Source organism: Alosa sapidissima, chromosome 6 (genome assembly GCF_018492685.1).
Source record: "Alosa sapidissima isolate fAloSap1 chromosome 6, fAloSap1.pri, whole genome shotgun sequence".
NCBI classification, from domain to species: Eukaryota; Metazoa; Chordata; class Actinopteri; order Clupeiformes; family Clupeidae; genus Alosa; species Alosa sapidissima.
In genome coordinates this window covers 5,421,942-5,447,240 of record NC_055962.1, presented here as the reverse complement: position 1 = coordinate 5,447,240, position 25,299 = coordinate 5,421,942, and the positions used below count along the sequence as shown (strand labels likewise).

The following is a 25,299-nucleotide window of genomic DNA, read 5'->3' as shown; positions in this document are numbered from 1 at the left end:
GGGTTCCCAAAAACAGACACTGATGCATCCGTTGTGCGGCCAAGGGTCATTTTAATGTCTTCCTTACAAACTAGACATGGTAAAAATGAAGTATTTAGTCCACTCTATGTGCCGTTTCCTACCAAGTTTCCACTGTGCAGTTTCCACTTTGTCTAAAGATGTTCAGCTTGATGAAGGGCAGGAGATGAAGACCACCATACATGTTCATGCTGATGTCCATCATATCCGTTGCTGGATAGAGAAGGCAGAGTCAAACAAGAGATTTCCCTCAGTCATTCACTGTGTAAAACTAAAAATCAGTTCTCGGTACAGGAATTATCCTCCTATCAGAAGTCGAAACATTTAATATTGCTCTGTGAACTGACATGAACTCTTAACTCACAAATAATTCACACAAAAGCTACACCCAGCATCTCAAGACACATTTAAATAGTATTTCCTTGTTACTGTCAAAATATGTCCTTGTTCCTGTCCAAGCATTTTCTTAACTCTCCAAAAACATAGTATTAACCACTGAATGAATCTGTCCACATTGTTTGTTTGTTTTTAATATATTGCAAAGCATTGATATATAAATGAAAAATAGAATTCATAGAAGTGCTCTCCACTAGGGTATTGCTTCACAGAGTAGTCAAAGGACCTTAAAAGCTGTCAAAGAATGGATTTCAACACAGCTGACACACCAGATGCATTGAGCATGTAGCTGGCAAGGGGTTGAGTTTCTTTTTCAAGCAACAGCTAAAGCATCTAGCTGAAGTTCAACTCAAAGCGCTCAATCCTTCCACTTTGTGTGGCAATTGAGCCATTACACTTGATAGAATAGTCTGAGAGAGTGGACAATGTGAAGATTGTTCACAATCATGCAAAAAAAGAAAGAAAAAAAAAAACAGTTGTAATCTCAATTATTAATTATGGTCAGATTTATTTTTACATCAATAACAACACGCTACTCCCAAACATCCCTGGTAAATTCTGCTGAAGGGCAGCCAACAGTGTTCCTCTGGTTCTTTTCCTGAATGGGACATATGTGCCTGAAAAGCATGTTCTTCAATAGAACATATCAGAGCATGCCTGTCAACATCAATGTTTTTCGTTGTTTCGTTTTTTTTGTTTGTTTGTTTTTTAAAGAAAATACACAACAGTGATGACATCTTCCAGTTGACGTCATATCAGAAGACAAGTGATGATAAATCATATTGCTAGCCAAGAAATGTACGGAAGCTACAGAGAGAAACAGAAATAAACATCAACAGGCAGGCAAAACCGATTTAAAAATGTTCTTTTTTTCCCCCATTCATTAGCATTAATTTTCTTCTATGTGTCCAAAGCCCGTAGGCAAACCCTACACTTTCTCGCTGGCCACCCTGGACATTGCGCTCTTGACTGACCACAAGGGATGGCGCAGACAGGACATTTTGTCATCATTCATTCAGTCTCTTCCTCTCATTGACAGCGTTCCTTCTTGACGCTGATGAGGAGGGTTTGTGGTGTTGTCATACATCACCTGGGGAACGATCAAGCCATGACCTCTTGACCCCGTATGGGGAAAAGGGAGGTTTGTCTGGGGACACCGTAATGCATTAAAGGGACACTTGTTTTTATCTTGTCTCTCAGTGTCTCTGTCCACATTTGTCCACTGCTGTGAAACAGAACTGAGAAGTGATATTGGATGACCAGGGCTGGGCTGTGTGGGGAAAGTGCTGGAGAAGCCTGGGGGGGGGCATTGATGGATCAACTCAGGAGGAATAAGAGAAACAAGAACAAGAAGAAGGGGGGGGGGGGGTACGTAGTTGATGAATGGTCTCCTCCATCGTTGGGCAGTTTCCTAGGAGAGTGAGGGGTAACAGAGGAGAGGAGCTTCTGATTTGAGTCTCTCTCGGCCCGCTCTCTCCCCCGCTCCTGGTGGTGATGGCTGTGGGGTAAGGGGGTGGGGGGGGGGGTGGATGGGTGTCTCACTGCTCCTCAGGCATGGCGGGCCCTGGTTGGTCAGGCTGGTCAGGCTGCTCGGCGGGTCGCGGGGGCACTGGAGGCGGGCGCGGGGGGAGCCTGGTGCTGCCTCTGGCGGTAGGCGATGACGGTGCCCAGGAGCAGGGCGATGACCGTCATCAGGTACAGATCCCACTCAGGACCCAGCAACTGGTCCAGGTCCACCTGAGTAAACATATCCCTCAGCTGAGAGAGAGAGAGAGAGAGAGAGAGAGAGAGAGAGGAGAGAGAGAGAGAGAGAGAGAGAGAGAGAGAGAGAGCACGAGAGAGAGAGAGAGAGAGAGAGAGAGAGAGAGCGAGCACGAGAGAGCACGAGAGAGAGAGAGAGCAAGAGAGAGAGAGAGCAAGAGAGAGAGAGAGCGCGAGAGAGAGAGAGCAAGGAGAGCGAGAGAGAGAGAGGAGAGAGAGAGAGAGAGGAGAGAGAGAGGAGAGAGAGAGAGAGCAAGAGAGCAAGAGAGAGAGAGAGAGAGAGCGAGCAAGAGAGCACGAGAGAGAGAGCAAGAGAGCAAGAGAGAGAGAGAGAGAGAGAGAGAGAGAGCAAGAGAGAGAGAGAGAGAGCACGAGAGAGAGAGCAAGAGAGCGAGAGCGAGAGCGAGAGAGAGAGAGAGAGAAGACAGTAGAGACAGGGGAGAGAGAGAAGAAAAGGATGGAGCAAAAGAGGGAAGAAGAGTGTAAGAAAGTGTGGCCAAGAACAGACACATTGAGATTGAAAGGGGATAAATAATATGATATAAACAAAATAAGTAGAAAATTAAATAAAATAATAATAATAATCATAATAATAATAATAATAATAAATAAAAAATCATTATTGTATGGCTTGTGTTTTTTTTATCTTAAGTTAATTCAAATTCTTCTCCACAGAAACACTAACACTTCAGCACTTTGTGTGGGTGTGTTTGTGTGGCGTACATTGAGATCCTGCAGGTACTGCAGTGCGTAGACGACTCCCAGCTTGCACAGTGCCAGGAACACGGGCACCTGGGCATCAGGACTGGCCTCGGCTGCCATGTCATAGAAGCGCTTGGCCAGGTGGATGTCCTGCGCGAGAGACCAGAGTCAGAGTCTCCACTGATGTCTGTTTCATTTAAGGTTAAGTGACGCACAATATGTGGTGCTGAAGGTCGGAACATGATCCTATTTGAGAACTGGTAGACGCCAGTATACACACACACTGTGAAGCATACAGCAGAATTCAGTGTATTATTGAAGTGTGTGTGTGTGTGTGTATATATGTCACCTTCACCTGTTTGATGCCCAGGCCCTTCTCGTGCATGTAGCCCAGGTTGAACATGGCCTGGGCGCTGTTCTGCTGCTCTGAGGCCAGACGGTAGTGCATGACTGCAGTCTCGTAGTCCACATCCGTGCCGTACCCATAGAAATGGTAGTCGCCCAGCTTGATACGGGCCACTGTGTAGCCTACGCACACACACACACACACACACACACACACACACACACACACGGCTGTCAAAACAGAGGTCCAAAGAAAGATAGGGCTGCAGCTATAGATTCTTTTTGGAATAGACTATTAATTAGATTAAAAATAATTTTCCGCCATTAAATGCAATTTATTAATATGCACAACCAATGTCATGCTGTAAACTAGCCCTACTCACTTCAAAGTAAATTAATATATCTGTTTTATGTAGATTTTCCATTACTATCAAATAACCTATAATAATTACGTCTGGGGTAGACCTACTCAGTGATGTAACCGAACACTGTGTGTGTGCGTGTGTGTGTGTGTGTAAGGGAGAGAGAGAGAGAGAGAGAGAGAGACATTATGAGTGTGTGTGTGATCAGGAGTGTTTTGGTGTATTGCTCACTTGCAATTTAACATGAATTAGTTTATTACTTAGTTTCCACAACTTAATATCATATCGACTCATGACATCAGGCTAGAGATCGGCTACAAATACCATACGTTCTAACTAGCGCTAGTACATTAAATCAGCTGATATCATGTTTACGTTGTTTGTGCTTTTGCTGCCCACTCACTCACTGTGTTTTTTTTTTTACACATGGCTCTCATCAGATCATTGCAATCTTAGCACACTACATTTCAGATAGACCTTCCCATTTCAACGGCTGAATGGAAATGCACTTTCAGATTTCCCTATCAAAATATTTAGTAACCCCAGTGATGCTCCTGAATTCACAACACTGCTAAAATATTGAACCTTAACCATATTAAAAGGTCGGTAGGCAAACCATTCTTGCTCCAGCTATTGGTTCAATGGAAGCTGAAGCTCCAGGTCCCCCTCTGGAACGATGAATGGACTAGTAGAGTTCATCCTCAGATTGGTGCCATGCTGGTGGTGAGTACAGTTCATGTTTTGGCCTGTGAGGGGTGTGTGTGTGTGTGTGTGTGTGTGTGTGTGTGTGTATAGCACTGACCCTGGACAGCAGCTCTGGTCCAGTGGAGTAACGCGCGTGGATACGTCTCATTCTCACTGAAGATGCGCGACCCCTCTGCTGGCAAACCCAAACACACACACAAAAGCAGTGTGAGACAGAGTTTTCTCTAAAATCACCACATTGTTTCACATGTGTTTTGTGTCATTTGTGTCCTTTACCATGGCCTTACACATATGCATGCTTTCATAGCTTAACACAGTAGAGAATCTAATGCAATTAGACAGTTTAATTTAGTTTGGAGGGTTGCTGTGTGGGCATCAGTTGCAGCAAAACATGCCAACTGTAATCAATAATTATATAACCGTCACAAAAAATGATTCTTATGTAATTATTCTGCATTGCAATTATTTCATTGCCCTCATTACTATAATTATCAATATGACTGTACTCTGCTAATCTGACTCTTCTCTTGCTACAGTATCAATCATGGGCCGTCGCATGCCAACAGCTCCCCCTAGTGGAGGAGGGGAAGGACAGCGAGAGCCTGAGAAGGGGGTGAAAAAGAGGAGATGAGAGGAAGAGGAAGGGGATGGGGACTGACTTTGGTCCAAGATGAAGGCCACGTTGCTCTGGGCGACCTCGTAGCCCTGCTCGGCCAGCAGCAGGTACTGCACCAGCGCTGAGTCCAGGTCGCCGTCCTTAAAGCTGCTGTAGGCCGCCATCAGACGCTCAGACCAGCGCCCGCGCTCACACACGTTCTTGAAGAGCTACAGGGAAACACACAAACACACACTCAGAGACCGTATGTTGATACATTACTGAGTGTGTAATGTTTATGGATGCCACTATAAGTTGCTTTGGACAAAAGTGTCTGCATATAAACATAACGATTCAAATGTTTCAAATGGTTCCAGACCAACAGACCAAAGTGCAGGAGGCAGCATATGGATATGCACGTCTCTCCCACTCTGATTTCATCCATTTGCAGTGCTTGTGAATGTATGTATCTGTGCATGCATGTTGAAAACGTATGCACACAGATACATGGGAATACATAGGTCTGTGAAAGTGTGTGTGTGTGTGTGTGTGGACTGAAGTGGACACAACACTCACATCCACAGCAGTAGGACAGGACCTCATGACCCCTGTGCCAGTGGCGTGCATCTGTGCCAGGTTGTAGTAGGCCAGGATGTGGCCAGCCTGGGAGGCCAGGTTAAAGTACTTGAGTGCCTGCTTGTAGTCTCGCTTCACACCAATCCCATCTGAGGAACGCAGACACATGAAGAGGTGGAGGAGAGGGAGGGAGATGGAGGAGGAGAGGAGAGGAGGAATGAAAGAAAGGAAGAGAGGAAAGGGTGGGATGGGGGGAACGAAAGAGGAGGGGAGGAGAGAAAGAGATAAGTGTGAAAAGAGAAGTGGAATTTGTGCTTTTGCTGCCCACTAACTCACTGTGGGTTTTTTTTTTACACATGGCATTATCAGATCATTGCAATCTTAGCACACTACATTTGAGATAGACTTTCCCATTTCGATGGCTGAATGGAAATTCACTTTCATATTTCCCTGCTGACTTCTTTCTAATGTAATATGGAACACTGGACTAGTTTCCAACATCAGATAAGACTCTTGACTTTGTTGGGGAACAAGTTGTACTCTTATAATATTAAAATGGCCCCAAAAACTGACTGGCCTAAATAGGAACATAACGGGCAGCTTAAACAAATATCTGTCGCTGCACTTTCATAACTGCTGTTGTTTTCCTTCCAATTTCAGAACAGAACACTGGTGGGAGTTTCACAGGGCAACAATCTCCTTGGCAACACAGGAAACAAATGCATGTGAGATTTACGAATTTCAGGCCAATAGACAGACAAACAACCATGACAAATCAGAGATGGTGAAGTGAGAGGGGTGACTAAACAATGGCAGAGCATCATCTAAAGAACACACAGCCCCATAGGCATAAATGGAGGAAACAACACAGACTTACTGTAGTACATGGTTCCTAGTTGAAGCTGTCCATCCACCCAACCTTGTTCAGCAGCTTTCTGGAAGTATTTGTGAGCCAGCTCATAGTTCTGGAGAAAGAAGAAGAAACAGAGGCGTCCTGGTTTACCCACTATGAGATCCCAGCATCGAGCCTACAGGAATGGCTGCCTGTTCATTTCTCTTGGCAATAATGTTTTCCCTCCTGCATGACTACTTCCCTCACATTAATATGTGCACTTATTTGCTCACTTGTTCCAACTACCGAGTCAAAGTGGTATGCAAGGTTAGAAGTATAGAGATGATAATAAAGACTAGAGGCCTTCCTTTGATGCGGTGGTTTCATTATCATCAGACCTGAAGTTTAGTTAGGGGAAAGGGCCCATTACACTAACATACATACTAATGCTTCCTCATATGCATCTATCTATAAATTATAGGAACATCCGTCTGTCCATCCTGAGAGAAAGTGGAATAGAACATTATGTCCAATATTCCAATATGTGGTTTAATGTTCAGCATTATGTCCAAGTCCAATATTCCAATATGTGGTTTAATGTTCTGCATTATGTCCAATATTCCAATATGTGGTTTAATGTTCTGCATTATGTCCAATATTCCAATATGTGGTTTAATGTTCTGCATTTCTCATTAGTGGGTCACTTTGATACTAAAAGTATGATTCTATGTAATGACTGTATGATGTCTGTACTGTCCCTGTGTACATCTGTGTGTGACTGTATTTAGAGATAAGTGGGAATATTATGACTTTGCAGTGTTTCACTGTTCTGCATGGCTGAGTCAGTAGCTATCTGCTCCGGATTGCCACTAATCAGAGTCTGATTCAGTGTAGTCCACGTGAGATGGGATGACCAACGCCATCTCCCGTCAGCCTGGAAGGATACGTAAACCCTAACTATTTCCTTGTCTAGTTAGAGCAGCTGATGGATCTTGTGGAGGTGAAGTCATGCTGTCTCTCCCTTGATGTGCATCATTGTAAATAAACTCTGTTCCTGATTTTTCATACTATTGGTCTGACTGGGTCTCTATTAAATCTGTGGTATCAAAATTACCATCGGTCCGTCCGTCACTTGCTAGCAGAGACTGTTTTTGAGTCACATTGTTGCAAATATCATATGATGAAAAATGGTTTGTCTACTCTATCATGAATTTATTTAATAGGCTTAACAATAAACATATAGCCTTAACTCAAAACTGCTGTTAGGCATTTTGATCTGTAAAAATGTCACATGCAGCCATGCCTAAATTCTGCTCACTGCACATTTATTATAGGCTAATGTATTACAATATACTATTCAATATTCATTATTGAATGCCTAGCTGGAATGATGTTTTTCCCATCTCTTTAAAGCAGGCCTACCTGCAGGCATGTAACTGGGCTACGGGTTTTCTACAGGAATAGCATGTTGGAAGTAATGGAAGTAAGAGATTGTTTGTAAGACTTGAGTCTTGTCTATCACATCTCTATCAATGTTCATTAAAAGTCATTATATGGTTTATGGGACTGTGCGTAATGTCTGATACAGAGAAAAAAAAAATGGTGTGGTGTTGAAGGTACATGAGAGTGACATTTTGGCTTACCACAGGGACCCCTCTTCCATACAGGTAGGCCATTCCCAGACCACTCTGTCCCACTGGGTTACCCTAGAGAGAGAGAGAGAGAGAGAGAGAGAGAGAAAGAGAAAGAGAAAGAGAGGGGGGAGGGAGGGAGAGAGAGAGAGAGAGAGAGAGAGAGAGAGAGAGAGAGAGAGAAAGAGCCAACAGAGATAAGTTCAGACAGAAAGCAGCGTGAGCCGGCAGCTGTGCTGTATTGTGTGCTGTGCTGTGATGGGCCCAGAGCGCCAGACACTCACCAGATCAGAGGCCTTTTTGAAGTACTGCAGCGCCGTCTCATTGTTCTGCGGCACAAACTCACTCCCCTCGGAGTACATCTGAAGTCAGACAGACACGCAGACACATAAGAGACGCACTGGCAATATCACACTGCTCATCACCAAGGAGCTTCAAAGCACATCACAGACCATGTAAAATGTGACCAAAATGAGGTGGAAAGGGGGAGAATTTTAACACAAGAAAAAAAATGGGCATAGAAGAAATATGTAGAGGCACAAGAAAACACTGACATGGATAGAGACAGGTTTAAGAATTGCAGTCAGTGCAAGACTACAGGGACTACAGGTGGAAAATAGCAATCTGCTAAAACCTGGCACAACGCATATTCTCTTGTTGTACAAGGTTAATGTCTTATTGTGCGCTGTCTGGAAATAAATATATTCCAAAGACTTCAAGCAGTCCCTTTCAAATGAACTCTGCACAATGCCAATGTAGTATTCGCTTACCTTTCCTAAAAAGGCCATGGCATGGGTGTTTCCTGCATTGGCAGCTTGGTTGAAGTAGTCATAGGCACGCTGAAGAGAAAGGGTGAGAGTCCAGCAAATTAACTTTGGATCAATTACTATGGTCAAAGTGAAGAGTCATTTCAACTGGTAAAAAGTTTACACAAGGTGGTGACCAAAGTGTGATCTTGATGACGTTGCTTGTAAAAGAGTTCAGATAATCAAAGATATTTTTTTAAATACTATAGACTCATGGTAGTGATTAAAACAGTGGATCTGAGTGATGGTTCACTGCTCACCTGGTGATTCTGCTCAACTCCTCGACCGCCATGAAGATGCAGCTGACCCAGACCAACCTGGAAATGACAAACCAATAAAACAACGACTCCTTTTGCCCCTCAAACGGAAAAAAAAACAAACAAAAAAAACATAAGAACTTATTGCTAGAGCAACAAGTTGATGTTTGACCTGCCAACAGACACTGCAAACTACGAGTTGTGCCTGTCTTCAGTATCTGTTATCCTTTACAGAATTGTTTTTTCCGGATATACAGGCTTGGTCTCAAACACTATTCTTTATGGACACAAAGGTGTGACCAGTGTAGGCTGATAAAAAAGCTCCAGAGCAGCAGCAGCAGCAGCACTCAGGGCTCACCTGTGCCTGGACGTCTCCCTTCTCGGCCAGGAACTGGTAGTACTGGATGAGGTCCTCCTCCAGCATGCTGCTGCTGGAGCCAGGGTTCTCCACCTCGTCCAGCAGTCGGATCCTCTGCACAGCACTGCCCCCCGTCAGGGAGACGTCGTTAGCCACTGAGGAGGAACAAAAGCACAAATCCCATCAGGCTCCACAAAAGCACAGGAAAGACACCGCATGTACGAACTGCAAAGTGTTTTATTTAACTTGTTATAACCTCATTATTATAAGTTGGTCTATCTATGTAAAAGACACATCTGTTATCATCAATAGGTGCATTAGTAATTGTTTGCTTCCTCATTGGTTCCCCAGACAGCAGGAAGTGAGGTAAAGGGTGGATGAACAGGCAGGCATCTCACCATGATTGGCCACGAGTCTGTAGTGAGTGAGCGCTGATTCGCAGCTCTGAGGCACTCCAACTCCTCCAAAGTATCTGTAGCCCTAGGAACAGCAAAAAGGAGAATCACATGATCACTGACTAGCAGACAACATACATCACATGACACTGACAACTGTGACAGAACACACACTTTACACAGTATTAAGTTTCACTCTTTTCACCAGCTGCTTAATATAGTATACTGTAGACTAGTTAGTTATAACTTAAAGGTTTTTTATTAAAACAACTGAACTTTCAGCCACATTATTTGATAGCCACGCCTTGCACATTCTATATTCCACATACACATTAGTTGGTCCCCTGAATCGTATTTCCTTTAAATGTGGCATATCAGCCCATAATCAGGTTGCGCAGAACTGACTGAATAGATGCGAGAAAAACATTTCATACGTACCAGAATCATATGGGCAAGCAGGTTACCACCCAAGGCACCAAAGGTATAGTAAACCAAAGCCTGTTAATATAACATGAGAGAACAATTAAAGAAGATGCTTCAAATAAAATCTTACAATGTTTTCAGTATATTATCATGTACACTACTATGTGTTTTTGCACTCAACTTGTGGCCTAATGTGTTTTTCCTGATTGTATACACGTAATGTCTAATTACTAATTTTATCATTACAGCATTACAGGCTACATAAACCCTTTTTTCTACACATTTGTTAAGATGAAAACCTATTGACATCAACCACCATTAGGCCATATGAGACTGGGCTGTGAACATTTAGTATGTATTAAAAACTTATATTTGAAGAGTTTGGTTTTAAAACGCTATATCTCCATTTTTAAAAACATTAATCAAATAAGTAATGCTATTGTCATGTTATTTAATTGTGTATTTCCGTTAATATCAATACAATTGCACTTGTTTTGGTTGAGTAAATATACATCAAATAACAATAACTCAATTACAGTTCCACTGAAATAATCTGGAAAACAATTAGTTAAAATGGAGGATATAGGATTTTGGAACCAAACTCTTCATTTAGGGCCTGTGTCGTTTTTTGCGCCAACAGCGGCTATACAAATCCTGTGAAATTTAGCATTCACAGCGCTGTAACCTAGCGACAATAACCGCTTGACCGAAGAGCTCTGTAAACGAGGTTGAGGGCGCTATCAGCACAAAAAAAACGTGATTGGTGGACACAGGCCCCTAATGTCCAGTGGGCGCTGTAAGGCAGGGATCACGTTGGAAATAACGAAGCGGCAGCGATAAAGCGCAACACAACACTCAGACCATCGAAGTTTGATCTCGTTCCTACGTTACACAAAGGGTCTGTGTTCAATTGTCTAAATGGACAATTGATGAGCCTCACGTTATGCTTTGAAAATTGAACCAAGTTCAACGCTTAAATTGTGTGACGCTAGAGCAACGCTGCCACTCCAATCATTCTGCTGCCGAACAATAGCGAACAATAGGACAACTGCCGCTTGCCGCTGGTCAATGTGATCCGTGACTAATGGAGAGTGCACCTATTTTAGACATGCTCATGCTGAAACCAGACCACTGTCCAGACTACTCCCTCAGAGTCCAGAAAGAACACTTACCTTCGCTTGACTGGAGTTCACTCCCAGACCTGCCGCATACAGGAAGCCGAGAGCCTGATGGGACATTGAAGTGGAAGTCAGATACCAAAAAATAGCAACAAGGCCTACATTTTAGATCTGGGAAAAGATGCCGGCTTATGAAAATCCCATTGCACTGAAGACAATTTCAACCACAGCAATATGCATACATCTCAGAAAATAATACTGGTTGAGGGTATGAAGGCTTCCAAACATTAACCAAAGAATGAAAAGGCTTCCACAGAGGTTCTATAAATAGTTCTTTATCAAAGAGTACTTTTCAGGACTCATCTGGGGGGACAATATGTCCTCATTTACTACCAGTAATGTAAAGTAAAATCTGTCATAGGATGCAAATAAATGAAGGAAATGTACCATTTGGGCTTTGGGGGACCCATCAAGTGCAAGCTTCTCAAACAGATCCTTGGCCTTAGTGACGTTCTGAGGGATGTATTCTCCAAACAACATGGCATAGGCCACCTTCTCTGTCGCTTTGACGTGACCTTTAGCAGAGATCTTCAGTAGCCTCTCATATGCCCTGGAGAGCAAATGAGAGGGGAATAACAGTGAGGAAGAGAACAAGACAGACAGGAATGTTAAGAGATGAGATTTACATTTTTTGCACCATTATATTCTGTCATGGCATCAATGATTTGTTACTGAGATTTCCCTACATCATCATATCTTTGGATATTCACATATACGGACATATTTGTCTAAAGATCACCCAAATATATACCTGCATCTGGAAAAGAATGAATACAGAACTGGTCACTAACCTTGAAGGCCCTGATAAGTCCTTAGGATAAATACTAAATACCGTGTATAAATACACAGATCCAGTTAAGACTAGCGTCTGACCCTGACTTAGATAAGAGTCCCTCAAACATAACCGGAGGAGCAGACCCAGCAGAGTCAGCATGCTGTGGCACTGAGCATGGCGTGGGTAAAACCTCTGAGCTGCAGTATGAAATCGCTAACAGAATCATGGCAGAAAGAAGGGATAGGGGCAGAAGGGGGGGCCTTACTCTTTCTTCTGGCTCTTCCGGTTGGTGCTGTTGATCATCCGGACGGCAGACTGATACTGTTCCTCGGCCTCCTCAGCTTGCCGCCTCTGTTCTGCCTGCTCCTCCGCTACAAGGGGTGAGGGGTCAAAGGTTAACAGACAGTTAGTGGGCAGGTTCACTTCAACCTGGGTTACTCACTTTCAGTGACAGGCTGAAGTAAAGCACTGGTGAGTGGCTGGCAGCTGGTGAGCTTAAATCAAAAGAGGGTGTCGGTGGCATGTTAAGTCCATTATATTATTCCCAGGTCCATCAGTGAAACATGAGAAGTTGCTGCCTGATTACACCTGGCGAGGATTAGTTTGTGATTTCACAACACCAGTCACCAACACCAAGCTTAAGCTAATCATCTGTAAGTTGGAGCAAATGCTCAAAAGGCAAGAATAAATGTGTTTGTTGTATAAATCAGTCTCCATGTGCCACAACAAAAGAAAGTTGAATGAATTGTGTACCAATGGCACAATACGTGATATGATAACAATGGTAAAAAATAACAAAGAGAACATAATGACATACTGATTTCAAAACATATGACATACTGATTTCATCTGATGGTATGAATTAAATAGAAGGGTTCCAACAATGCCCACACTGCAAGCGATAAACAATACATATTTACATGAGTTACCAATACACTACACTTCAAGTAGCTGGTGCTGGCAAGTTGAGACACTTTTTGAATCTTTAAAGGTTTAACAGCAACTGCCACAACCACAACAGCCATGATCCTCTACACATGCCCCACTAAAGTGCACAAGCACTCAGGACACTCATTTATTTACATAGGAAATCGCTTGGTCTCTCAGGACAACTCATGCACATATACACTCCATTCAGACACAGGGACACACACACAGACACACACACACACACAACACAGGGACACACACAACACAGGGACACACACAACACAGGGACACACACAACACAGGGACACAACACAGGGACACAACACAGGGACACACACACACACACACACACACACACAACACAGGGAGGGACACACACACACACAACACAGGGACACACACACACACACACACACAACACAGGGACACACACACAGGGACACACACACAGGGACAGACACACAGACACACAGGGACACACACACAGAGACAGACACACAGGAACACACACACAGGGACACACACACAGGGACACAGGGACACACACAGGGACACACACACAGGGACACACACACAGGGACACACACACAGGGACACACACACAGGGACAGGGACACAGGGACACACAGACACAACACAGGGACACACACACAGGGACACACACACAGGGACACACACACAGGGACACACACACAGGGACACACACACAGGGACACACACACAGGGACAGAGACACAGACACACGCAGTGCACTCACTTTCACAGAAGCCCCACTTCTTGTCGTGGTCGTAATCGTAGGTGGTGGCACACCACAGCCTGCCGTCGCGGCGGCCCTCGGTAGTGCAGTCGCTGTACTCCTTGCCCAGGAAGCGGAATGGGAAGAGGCAGGGCTCCCCTGAGGCTGTGCCCCCAATCGCCACGGGAACTGTAGCAGAGAACAGACAAACGGTACAGATAATGCTAAAGTGTGTAGTAAGAGACATTATGAAACCAAACTGAACACTCATACCATACGGTGGATATCAGGCAAAGGCACACTGATCTCATCCAAGCACACGCTCACAAGAACAAATGAGAATGAAACAGAGAGTGCCACGAAAAGAACAGTCATTAACATTAGCATAGCCATTCCTCTCTCATCAACACAGTGAAACACTGATCCCCCTCTATGAACTGTGTCAGTGTAGTCTACATCTTCCATTCATAACAAAAGCACAGAATGACAAGCCCTTTCTTCCCACTTTCATAAGGTCATGAGATCAAGTTCCAAACTAACTATGACCACCATGTAGATCACTGACAACAGAGGACATTCTCTAACCACAATAAACAGCCAGGCAGGACAGAACATATCCCTTGGAGCGCTTACTCTCTTTGGGCTTCACTTGGGGAGGGGAGGGCTGGTCAGGTAGGTCCTCCTTCTCCACCTCCATTTCTGGTGCTCCCCTGCCATGCTCCTGCTCCTCCTGGGCCTGCTCCTCCGTTGGGGTTGGCTCCTGTGGGTAAATGGACTGGCCTGCTACCACATGGGCCCCTACTGGGACCTGTTCCTTCTTCTCTATGTTCTGCTGTAGTAAAGGAGGGGGGGGGGGCAAAGTATTTCCAGTTTTATTACTAGTCTTGTGCTACTGAAATGACAATGAGCATGAAGCACAGTGAAGGAGTCGGGCTACCAGCAAATACCAGCACAATGAATATCATTAAATATTTAGTGTCGTTGACCTCTTCAACTAACTGTTTACCTTGACGTCTGGCACTTCATTCTCTTCGGCTTGCAAATCTGCAAAGATACAGACCAGTCACTTTAAAAGGAGATATTGTAAACATCAGCATATCCATGTTTACCAAGTGCTTGCACTGTAAGCGAGATAGTGTATACGGTTTAAAGTCTAACGTTAGTACTCCAGCCTACCACCTTGCTTTCCTGGCACTGTTGAGATAACTTAAATTACTGAAATAACTACGAGACAAAGTTATACAGCCCACTTATTCAAAAATCGTTGGTTATCTATTAAACCATTAAGGCAGTCTACTTGACATCTGGATAGCTGTTGTAGCTAGGTACACAGAAAGCTGTTCTGCAGTATTATTCGTACAGCAATCGATGCAACTTACCAGCTGTTGTTCCCAGAGACACAAATATGACAACAAATAGAAGTTGACAGATCCTCGTCGCCTTCATTGCGGAACATCCACAAAGCCCTTTAACAACGAGGACAACTACAGCAAGCTAAATAGATTAGCTGGTTAGCTCAATCAGCTGATCATTCACTTTTATACCCTATTCCATTGGAGTCGTTAGCTACTCTAGCTAGCTACGACAGTTATTCCGCATGAGGTAGTAGCTATACCTGGCGTTCCAGTGGCCACACACAATCTGCATCACAAGTATCTCTACACACATACATCGTTAATACTAGTTGGCTATGTCAAAGACATTGCCATTCGTAAAAGGTTGGCTACGAGGCCAAAGAACTAATCCACAAGGTAGCTGGTGTGTAGGAGTCAACACAACGCTCCTGACGACTCAAGACACTGAGCAAGCTAGCAAGTTAGCTATCGCTAGTTAGCATTATCGTTTCGCAAACAAAAGCTTGCTCGCTTTGTATATGTTAGTCTCAGACTTTTGACATTAATTGTATCGCACTGCACATACAAACAAAGACACCTCAATGCTGCCCTGTCGCTAAAACTTAAATAAACAACGCCTACAGACACGAAAGGTCTTGCTCTAGTTTCAGATAGCTGACCAGCCACTAACCCTTTCACACACCATTTCCTAATCCTCCAATAGACCAATCGCAAAGCGCGATGAGATAATAGTAGCCAATCGTAAGAGGTTAAAGGCTTCTTGTCCAATGGCGTATGCACACACACAATTGACTTTACATATCTGTAAAAAACGCGTTGGATTGTACACGACAGCTCGTCTGAAGTTTTTTTTTTTTTTACATAAACCTTACAGACAGCGAGGTTTACAGTACACCTGACACTACCATCTGACACTAATTAAGCTAATGAAAATGAATACTACAAAAACACTCAAACCAATACAACTCATATTGGAAAGCTTTTTAAAGTTTAAAAATGATAGGAGGAACTACCAGTGCGTTCTGAAACTCAGGGCTAGGCTACACAATGTAAACTATGCTCGACATATTTTCCAGGCTGTGAATGGAAAATAAATGTTCTTATACAACAGTTAGGTCCGGTCGAACTATTTATTCATTAATGATGTAACGAGTCATTCCATGAGTGGCGATATCTCAGTGACTGTATAGGATCGACAGACCATGCCACACTAATAATGTATTATATACATCTGTGAAAGAGTAGTGTAGGAGAAGGAATTTCAATATACTGTAATACTTCTCTTTTGCTTTCAGACACAATGGATTTTTCTAGCTGTCTGAACAGCATACATTATAATTGGTTACATGGAACTGTCTACCACATGATCCTAGTTCAGTCATATAGGTATATCCTGTTTGCAAGTGCATACACATATCCAATTGATTGATGACTTTATTGAAGAACAGTATAGGAGATGATTGCCTTAGATGAGCATGTTTGAATTTTAGGGCCATTAACAATTTCAAGTATGTGAGAACCTCTCTAAGTCAAACATCATACAACATTCATCAAAATAATTTATGTAATACGTTTATTTTATCAACACATTACTCACTAGATATTTTCTTTTTACAATTTAACCGGGTCATATTTTCCATATTCTGCAGATGTGACCAATTGCTTCTCAATGTGACAAGTATCAACACAGATGTTGTAAACCGTCTGTTGTTAATTTGGCATTTGTTTTCAAAAGCAGGCTCATATGGTAAAAAGAACAGAACTGTCACACGAGAGAGTCTTGATGTCCAATAAATGTAAACACACAAAAAAAAAAACACAAACTTATAATTACATTCAAAATACTCTGGATAATTAAAATACACTGCAAGAGGACACATTTAGACAGATCGATGTCAAAAACACTGTTCTCTTTTAAAAAGCATGAAAGCTCTGACCCTTGAAAGCTTTTTGTATAACCAGACGCAAACCTCTCCATCGTCTCTGGCAAGGAAAGGTTAACTCGTTTCGGGGTAATCCTACACATACGCAAGCTGGTGCTGGAAATACGGCCACCACAACAGACGGCTATGGCTACCATCATCCTCATCATCGTTACAAGTGTGCGTAGTCCCTGTTCTCTGTATGCTGCTCAGAGAATATAACTGAAGAGAGAGTGTGTGTGTGTGTGTGTGTGTGTGTGTGTGTGTGTTCTTCTGTCTATGAGTGAAAGTGTGTCTGCATGTGCGCCAGATGGATCAGTAGAGTTGGGCCCCGAAACCAAATGTCTGCTTAATGCCCTGAAAGTAGTATCTCAGCCAGCCCTCCTTGGTCCGCTCCTCCTCATTGGTGGGGACGCCTCTGGCGTCCAGGTGCAGCTCCGTCTCGTCCCCTTTGTCCTTCAGGGTCAAGGTCACAGTGGCATAGTGCTCTGAGTGAACAAGAGGACAGCAAGACACATGACTTGGAATGGATGACTCAACTTCAGAAATGTTCACTGAGGCTTGGAATTCTCAAATCATCCCAATTAAATATAACCGAGCACACATAGAGCGGCAGAAAAATGGAGTCTAAAAAAAATGGGTGTCCTACATGCCTTTTATTGGCTGGTAGATACAGAGCTATGGTAGTGTGTTTCAGTAACGAGATAGCAACATTCTTCCAGTGTTTTTGAAACACACAGGGAAAACACACAGACACAACTATGCATCATAAAATACAGGGGGAAAACCTAAACACAATCAACTCACAATCTTATCTGTATCAGAAAATAAGCCTGCTCAGTGCAAATCTGCAACTTACCACAAGGCCATGTCTTGAATCTCCATTTCATGACGATCTTTTCATCCTGCACCTAGGGAGAGATAACAATAATGGCTACTAAAAATGGCTACCAAAATGAAAGTTTGAATTTTACTGGTAGAAACAAATAGGAACATGTATTCTAAATGCATCCTAATCTGGCCTCAATGGTCTGTACATTCTGTACATTTGGCAAAATTGATATAAGGAGGTTATGGTTTCAAGATCACTGATTTCACCTACCGTACATGTTTTAAAAAACAACTCAGATGATGAATACCCCACTGTAAAGAGCATTATAGTACCTTTTCCCTTTGGAACACCTATAGGTTATGAATGTGTTGATCTATTTGGCTAGAATGGTTCACTGAGAATTATCAGCACATGAGGGGTGAAAGTAACAAAAACTGAATCAAAACTAATAATTATCGCTAACATTTTTAAATGATGTGAATTGATTTAAAAATGTCCATTACATTAAGTTTTTGTTACATTCACCCCTCATAAACATGTGCCTACTCCTCCTTGACAATCCATCTCCTTTCCTTACCAGATCCAGAAACTCCCCAGACACATTCCCATCCAGGAGCCGGAACTTTCCCCCTCTATGGTTTTCAACAACCGCATCAGCATGTGTAAAGGCTCGGACCATCTGTGTCAGTAAAACAATGGACGTCATCAACCTGGTTGACCACTGGAGCTGGGTACATTACATACATCATGGGAACATAGTGGCTAAGGAGCCAGGCTAACATGCAGTAGCCTGAAAAGTTGTAAGTTTAATTTTCGGCTGCCACCATTGTGCCCTTAAGCAAGGCAATCAACCCCGGGGAGACTGGTCCTGTATTAATTGACGCAAGTAAGTCGCTTTGGATAAAGGACAAAACACAGTACTCCTCACCTCAGGATGGAGAAAGACTCTGTAGAGTTCCTCCGGTGCAGTGCGGAAATTATCTTTCAGACTGAATTTGCAGGTCGGAATCTTCACCCCAGTGGCAACTGTTGAGGAAGCCGAAGTAGAGGAGCCAGTCTGAAGAAAGGAAAGGTACAAATGTTACATTTATCTAACAGTGCGCACAGGACAAATAGCCTATCCCGTAGTACATACATATTAAGGACAGTTGTTCACTTCACTATATCAGTACATTGAAAATATAAGCAGGGCAATTCTAAAGACAGTTTTAAAAGTAACATAGCAAGACTTGATTCAACAGAGGGATAAAGACTGTCTGAGCTAAATTTAGCACCTGTAATAAGCCTTGGCCGCAACCTCAAAAGGAAACCGTTCCACCCAGTAGAAACTCACTGAATGTTCACCACTAGGCTTGAGCCTAAGCGGCAGTATGAATGACCACTGACCTGGGACTTGTCCATTTTAGCTTTGGGGGCAGTTTGCTGCTGCTGCTTTTGGCTGGGCATGCCATTTGCCGATGGAAGGATCATGCCTTGCGTGAACTCTGTAAATGCAGGAATATTTGTTAAAAGCAGGACAAAATCCTAATGGTAATTAAGCCATGAGACGAAGACCAAGCTTAGAGCAGCACACTCTGGAACCTTGATGAATGTAGTCTTCGGACAAGTATTTAAATGGAAAAAAATGCTTCCTCCTGCTCATGTTGATTGAATCAAGCATTATACAAGCTGCAATATCATTTCAGGTTTTATAGACAGTGCTGTCACCTGATTTCAGGTGGGTGATGTAGCTTCCTAGAGCGATGCGGATCTTTTTTTCTCCCTCCTTCTTCATCAGGTCAGCCAGTGGCGTGAGTGGCTCATCTTTACCGAGCGCAACACTGATCTATGACATCAACATGGACATGTCAGGACAAATAAAAGCCTTTTCATGTGAATCTCTCATCACATTTAGACACAACAACATAAGGTACACGTTGCACTCGACGTGCTTTCAAATTTGCAAACATAGGTGAACATTTGCAAACAGATTCCTGTTTGCCTTGAGTGTTGGGCAGATGTTTGCAAACACTCGCAAACAATCTGTGGAGGTAGTTCTCTGCGAACATACAGTGAAGTTGGACATGAGCTTGACGAAGGTAACAATGCAATTACCATTACAACTGAATGTAACTGGGCAGCCGTGGCCCACTGGTTAGCACTCTGGACTTGTAACCGGAGGGTTGCCGGTTCGAGCACCGACCAGTGGGCCGCGGCTGAATTGCCCTTGAGCAAGGCACCTAACCCCTCACTGCTCCCCGAGCGCCGCTGTTGTTGCAGGCAGCTCACTGCGTCGGGATTAGTGTGGGCTTCACCTCAATGTGTGCTGTTTGTGTTTCACTAATTCACCGATTGGGTTAAATGCAGAGACCAAATTTCCCTCACGGGATCAAAAATGTATATATACTTATACTTTAATAACACCAAATCATTCAAATGTAACTGTTCAGAGAAAACATGTTAGCCATTGTTTGCCCGAATTTGAACGCACCTCTGGTAACCTACAGAGATGTTTATTTGGGTCATATACATGTCTATCAACTTAATTAAAATATTTAGTGAAACATTCTCTTATTAATTAAGCAACTGGATCATTTGACCTGTATTTATACAGATTTAACAGACGAGCGCATGGAAAGACTCATCTGATTGGTACTTGATATCGCTCATCAGGCTTTCACGCAAAATGCCGTTTCCATTTCCACCATAACTTACGGTCACGTCCCACTGTCTAGGGGTTTTGTGGGACATGAACAAAAGATAGGAGATGGCCAAAAAACTACTGCGGAGGATCAATGCAAAAATATTTATTTACAAAAATATAAGAAAAAGTATTATAGAACCAAAACTAAGGCTGCAACAAAAGTCCAAAACGAAAGGCCTGGAGCACAGGCCCAGGCAATCCCCAGCCTATTCCCGGACTCTCACTCCGAGATCAGGCAGGAGCGACGGAGACAAAACTGCTGGAACGCGTGGCTTGCGTGAAGCCACGCTACGCCGCTACGCTGCATGGCAGCGGCAAACCCAACCAAGATCGAGTGAGCGAGCGAACGAGCGAGCCAGCCCCCGGATGACGCAGCCGGCACCTTTTATAGGCCGGCCCAGCAATTAAGCCCCCTGCTGGACTGTCTGAAACACAACAAAACATACACAGGACAGACCACAGCAAACAAACACTGATAAAACATACAGGGACGTAACACTTACATCCAAGTCATCCATGTCATTCTCATCAGACAGATTTGGAACTTCGATGCTCCCCTTGTACTTGATGCCACTCTTGGTTGTGCCTGTGGGAGAAAACAGCATTTTACAGTATATATTAGGGACTGAAGCATGAGTACCTATCAGATAATGTGGCTCTATGGCTGACGTCTCTCTGTATTCACATGGCAAGTTGAGGCTCCAAACTGTGTCAAAAACAGAAGTATTATTTCAGCCATGCTGTTGGTGACAGTGTATTGTTTTGAAGGTCACACCAGCATGATTTTTTTTTTAAATTACTTGTTTCTTTCTGATCGTCAGCAAACTGTTGCGATCTGTCTGTGAGATGCAAACAAACCAGACTATCACTGAACCTTACTCCTCCACTCTGTTCCACAGACTCTGGAGCATTGTTACCACTCTAGAGCAAAACAGACAAAATGACAATTATGTAATTAAATACAGCATCACCACCTGACAAAGGTGACACCTTGATTGAATTCGGTGGGATGCAGTTTATTAGGAGCCCTATATCCTCTGAGATTAGAATGGGCAACACATGATGTGGATGAGGATGCACTTCTTGCTACTCTTGACCACAAGATTTTCAGTCACCTTAAGCTAGACCCACATTACGGAAAGGACATAGGACAAGCAACTATGGGACAAGCTCTATCAGTCTATACCATTGCACAACATACAGTGTTTCCCACAGAATTATATTCTATTTGTGGTGGTTGGTTGGCAGAATTAACTTGAATGCAACAGTTTTTAACACATTAGCGCAGCGTGGTTATGATGCTGACCAGATTTAAGCACAATTTAGTAAAACCTGTAAAAATCATTGTGTGGTGGTCAATGTTGATATTGTGGTGGGCCGCCACAAATAAGTCAATGTATGGGAAACTCTGACATACACATCTTTGAAATACACAGCTAGGCAGAAAGAAAAGTGGAGTACAAGGCAAACTTCAACATCAGACAGGCTTACTATTACGGTCATCTCAGAACATGGTTTAATATTGTGACCTATATTACATAACACACATATTCTAGCAGATCAAAGGTAAACATTTAAGTGCTCAGACACCAAATACGTTCAATCTGACCAGACATGCTGCTCTTGCATAAAAGACCAATAAACTTATTGGCATACACAGTAACAATAACAGACTGTTACAAATTGAGAAGAAAAGGGCGTGAATGATGTAGGCCCTTCTTACATCAGACTATTGATCCATTCTTGGTGTGTAACCTATTCTTTACCCCCCATTACAATCAATTAGGAATCACATGAACACTTGTTTAGTGCTCAAATATTATATTTTTTTAACTTCAACAAAGGAGTCCAAATGACATCCTCAAGGATTCCAAATGACATCATCAAGATTAATGCCAATGAATCCCCCATGCCATTATATTCTTCTTAAGGAAAATGGCAAATGGAGATTCACTTTATTGTTACAGCTGAAGTAAAAGACTGGACATGCTGTGTGCATCCCTGGTCGGAAACTCACCAGTCCACGTGGCTTTGATGTTCCACTCATAGAAGAAAATGAGCTTGCCCTTGCGGTTGTTGATCGAGGCCTCTCCATCCAGCGTGTCGACTGCAGTGACCTCACAGACGCCCTGCTCCCCTTCCACACGCACCCCCATCAGCAGTTCCTTCAGCTTGTCTGTGGACCAGCCCGTCGCATCCCGCTCAGTCCTGTGATAGCAAAGGATCCCACAGTTAGTCAGCAATGGCAGAGTGATAGAGAGAATGGGTCTGAGGGAACCTGAACATAGAACACACAATAGATACAAAACAGCCTCATTTACTGTTAGTGAAAAAATAGCTAATAATTGATTAAGAGTTACTGGTGGTGAGCCAGACGGAGAATGTTCTTGTGGGTTCCGATATGATGCTTACAGCAGATAAGCATCATATCCATGTCACTAATATGACATGGAGATCATGCTTAATGTTAGCACTTCAGATGTGGAACATCTCGATACAGCACTGCCACTGCATCCCAGAGGTCCTTTCAAAACACAAATTCACCACAGAAAGAACACAACTCTCAAGGTCTTTAACGAAAGTAGTTGTTTCAGTGAAGTGTTAGCAGAAAGGAAGCAACAATGTCTCCCCGTAACAATTCCATCTGAGCTATGAGAAGTGCGAGAAGTGAGTGTGACAGCTGTTCTTTGGTGTATATATACACCCCCATCAGTCTGACCCAAGTGGTCTTAAAATAGACATCTCTTACGTTAGCACCCCCTTACGGAGCCCACCATATTCCAGATGCTTCACTTTTGGTGCCCGGCTACAACTACTACACAATTTTTCAGAAGGTACATTTTTGAATTCTTGAGGATAACTCGTTCTTGTTATCAGGGGAACTGCTCCACTACCACCGTTACTTAAAAATGTTCAACAACATCAACAGTCCAGGCGTTCAAATAGTCACAGTTGAATACTGAAGCCATGAGTTCGCGTTAACTCCAGTAAATCTGTTTCCCACAACACCAAGTAATGAGGTACTGCAGCTATGCTATGGCTGCTGCTGTCCCATCTTACCAGTGCCAATTGTTGACGTTGGTAGCATCAGCCCTCTCCTCCACGATCCAGCGTGGGTCGCCTTCTCCCCATTTGGCCATTTTGTCCCAGTAACGTTATAGCTGTTTAGTTCACTGTTAAGTACTTCTACTGGTACTCACACATATGACGGCTGGACAGGTCGCTAAATCCTGCGGTGACTTATCTAGAAAGTTCTCGAAAAATCCCAACTGTACAAATGCTAACGTAATGTTAGCAGGCTAACACCGCACCACAACTAGCAGGCTAACTTGTCGGTCAAGTAATCACGTTTGAACACGTACGTTCTGTTTAATAGTTCAGTGTACAGTGTTTTGGTAATCGTTTGGTAAACTATGAAATGCGTTGATGTCCGGGGCGAAAGTAGAGAAGTAAATACAACAGAGCAATAGCAACGTTGCTAACAGCCCACAGAGACAAGAAAGCAAGCAATAAAGTAGATTCTTCTTCTTCTTCCTTGATTTGGAGAGACATTGAAAAAATCATTGTCGCCACCTGCAGTCTTGGAGAGTAAAAGAGCTCTGTCAACATACTAGTCCTTTTATATTGTATATGACTATAACATAGTCTGTCATGCAACTGTTTTACATGATACATGTCTCACACATAACATATTTAAATGGCCATATTTACAGGTATATGTTTAAGTATATAGATATAATGAAGGTGTAGACTAAACACCATCTCTGAGCATCAGTCAGCTGCAGAGACTCCAAAGGGCAGATGAATGATTCCAGGTAGATCTAGTATGGTTTCTGTTTATTCAGTTTAGTTTAGTTTCCTTTTGTGCATATGTCTTGATGTACTTTTTATGTTTATACACTGTGCAATTAAATGCACATTTTGTCCAGCCAATGGAACACTGATCGCAGTTACACTGAACTGAGAGCCAGTCCTTTGTGCAGCCGAGTTGACAGCGCTAGAATACGAACGCAGCTCCTGCTTCATGCTTCTGCATTATTAATGCTGGTGCAGGAAGTGAGTGACTTCTCTAGCTCTCTCAGGGTCGATCACACTCATCCCACTGACTTGAAGAGAGGCCAGGCCAGGGGTGGAAAATAAAACCAACATTCATCAGATATGTAGAAAAACATTGCTGCAGCATTAAAAATGGGAAAACAAAATGTTAATGCTTGGATGATTTTTAGGCTACATATCTGCAAGTTATTTCATAATTTTATATTACATGGTTTATTTGACTAAATAATAGCCGGCAACTACATTCTATGTAATGTAAACCAGCCCATCATTACATTAAGATTTTACTATAGCCACAACATAATTTGTCTGTATACTGATACCTGAATTACATATTTTTGGACCTTTCCCATCAATAACCCTTTCTTGTGATTTATTTGACTTCTGAAGGAGGCTAGGCCTATGGCACGTACATCATACAATACATCTTACATTTACATTGTAAATCAACTCAATCTCAAAAAGCACTTTCAAAATCTACCACAAGGGGGTATCCTTTAATCATACCCATCGCCTACTTTTTCCAGTTTTGTCCTTTTGTGTTGAACTCAAGACTTGCCTGCATCCAGCACCGTTTGTCCCTCAGACCTCCTTTAATAAAAGCACCTGATCCAAAATAATGCTTAGTGTCACACTTTTTGCTGCAGTCATATAATTAATGCAGTCATTG

The 25,299-nt window shown here is 43.0% G+C and overlaps 2 protein-coding genes across 2 annotated transcripts; both read right to left on the bottom strand.

Annotated features, from left to right (window-relative positions):
• Positions 1 to 902: 902 nt before the first annotated feature.
• Positions 903 to 15,833, bottom strand: sel1l (SEL1L adaptor subunit of ERAD E3 ubiquitin ligase). The gene is given in 22 exon segments (XM_042094448.1): positions 903 to 2,031; positions 2,033 to 2,172; positions 2,899 to 3,027; positions 3,233 to 3,405; positions 4,387 to 4,461; positions 4,949 to 5,114; positions 5,461 to 5,609; positions 6,338 to 6,425; positions 7,936 to 7,998; positions 8,208 to 8,285; positions 8,694 to 8,762; positions 8,990 to 9,046; positions 9,345 to 9,499; positions 9,743 to 9,824; positions 10,178 to 10,237; positions 11,335 to 11,388; positions 11,728 to 11,890; positions 12,381 to 12,486; positions 13,803 to 13,970; positions 14,415 to 14,613; positions 14,788 to 14,825; positions 15,161 to 15,833. Coding segments are annotated over 22 exon segments (2,358 nt in total). The 5' UTR covers positions 15,228 to 15,833; the 3' UTR covers positions 903 to 1,952.
• Positions 15,834 to 16,552: 719 nt separating this feature from the next.
• Positions 16,553 to 24,111, bottom strand: ahsa1a (AHA1, activator of heat shock protein ATPase homolog 1a). The gene is made up of 9 exons (XM_042094497.1): positions 23,634 to 24,111; positions 22,591 to 22,781; positions 21,077 to 21,159; positions 19,598 to 19,715; positions 19,277 to 19,374; positions 18,819 to 18,947; positions 18,468 to 18,569; positions 17,918 to 17,969; positions 16,553 to 17,546 (listed from the first exon to the last, which is right to left on the bottom strand). Exons 1-9 carry the CDS (start codon positions 23,711 to 23,713, stop codon positions 17,374 to 17,376), a joined length of 1,026 nt encoding a protein of 341 aa, XP_041950431.1. The 5' UTR covers positions 23,714 to 24,111; the 3' UTR covers positions 16,553 to 17,373.
• Positions 24,112 to 25,299: the final 1,188 nt, after the last annotated feature.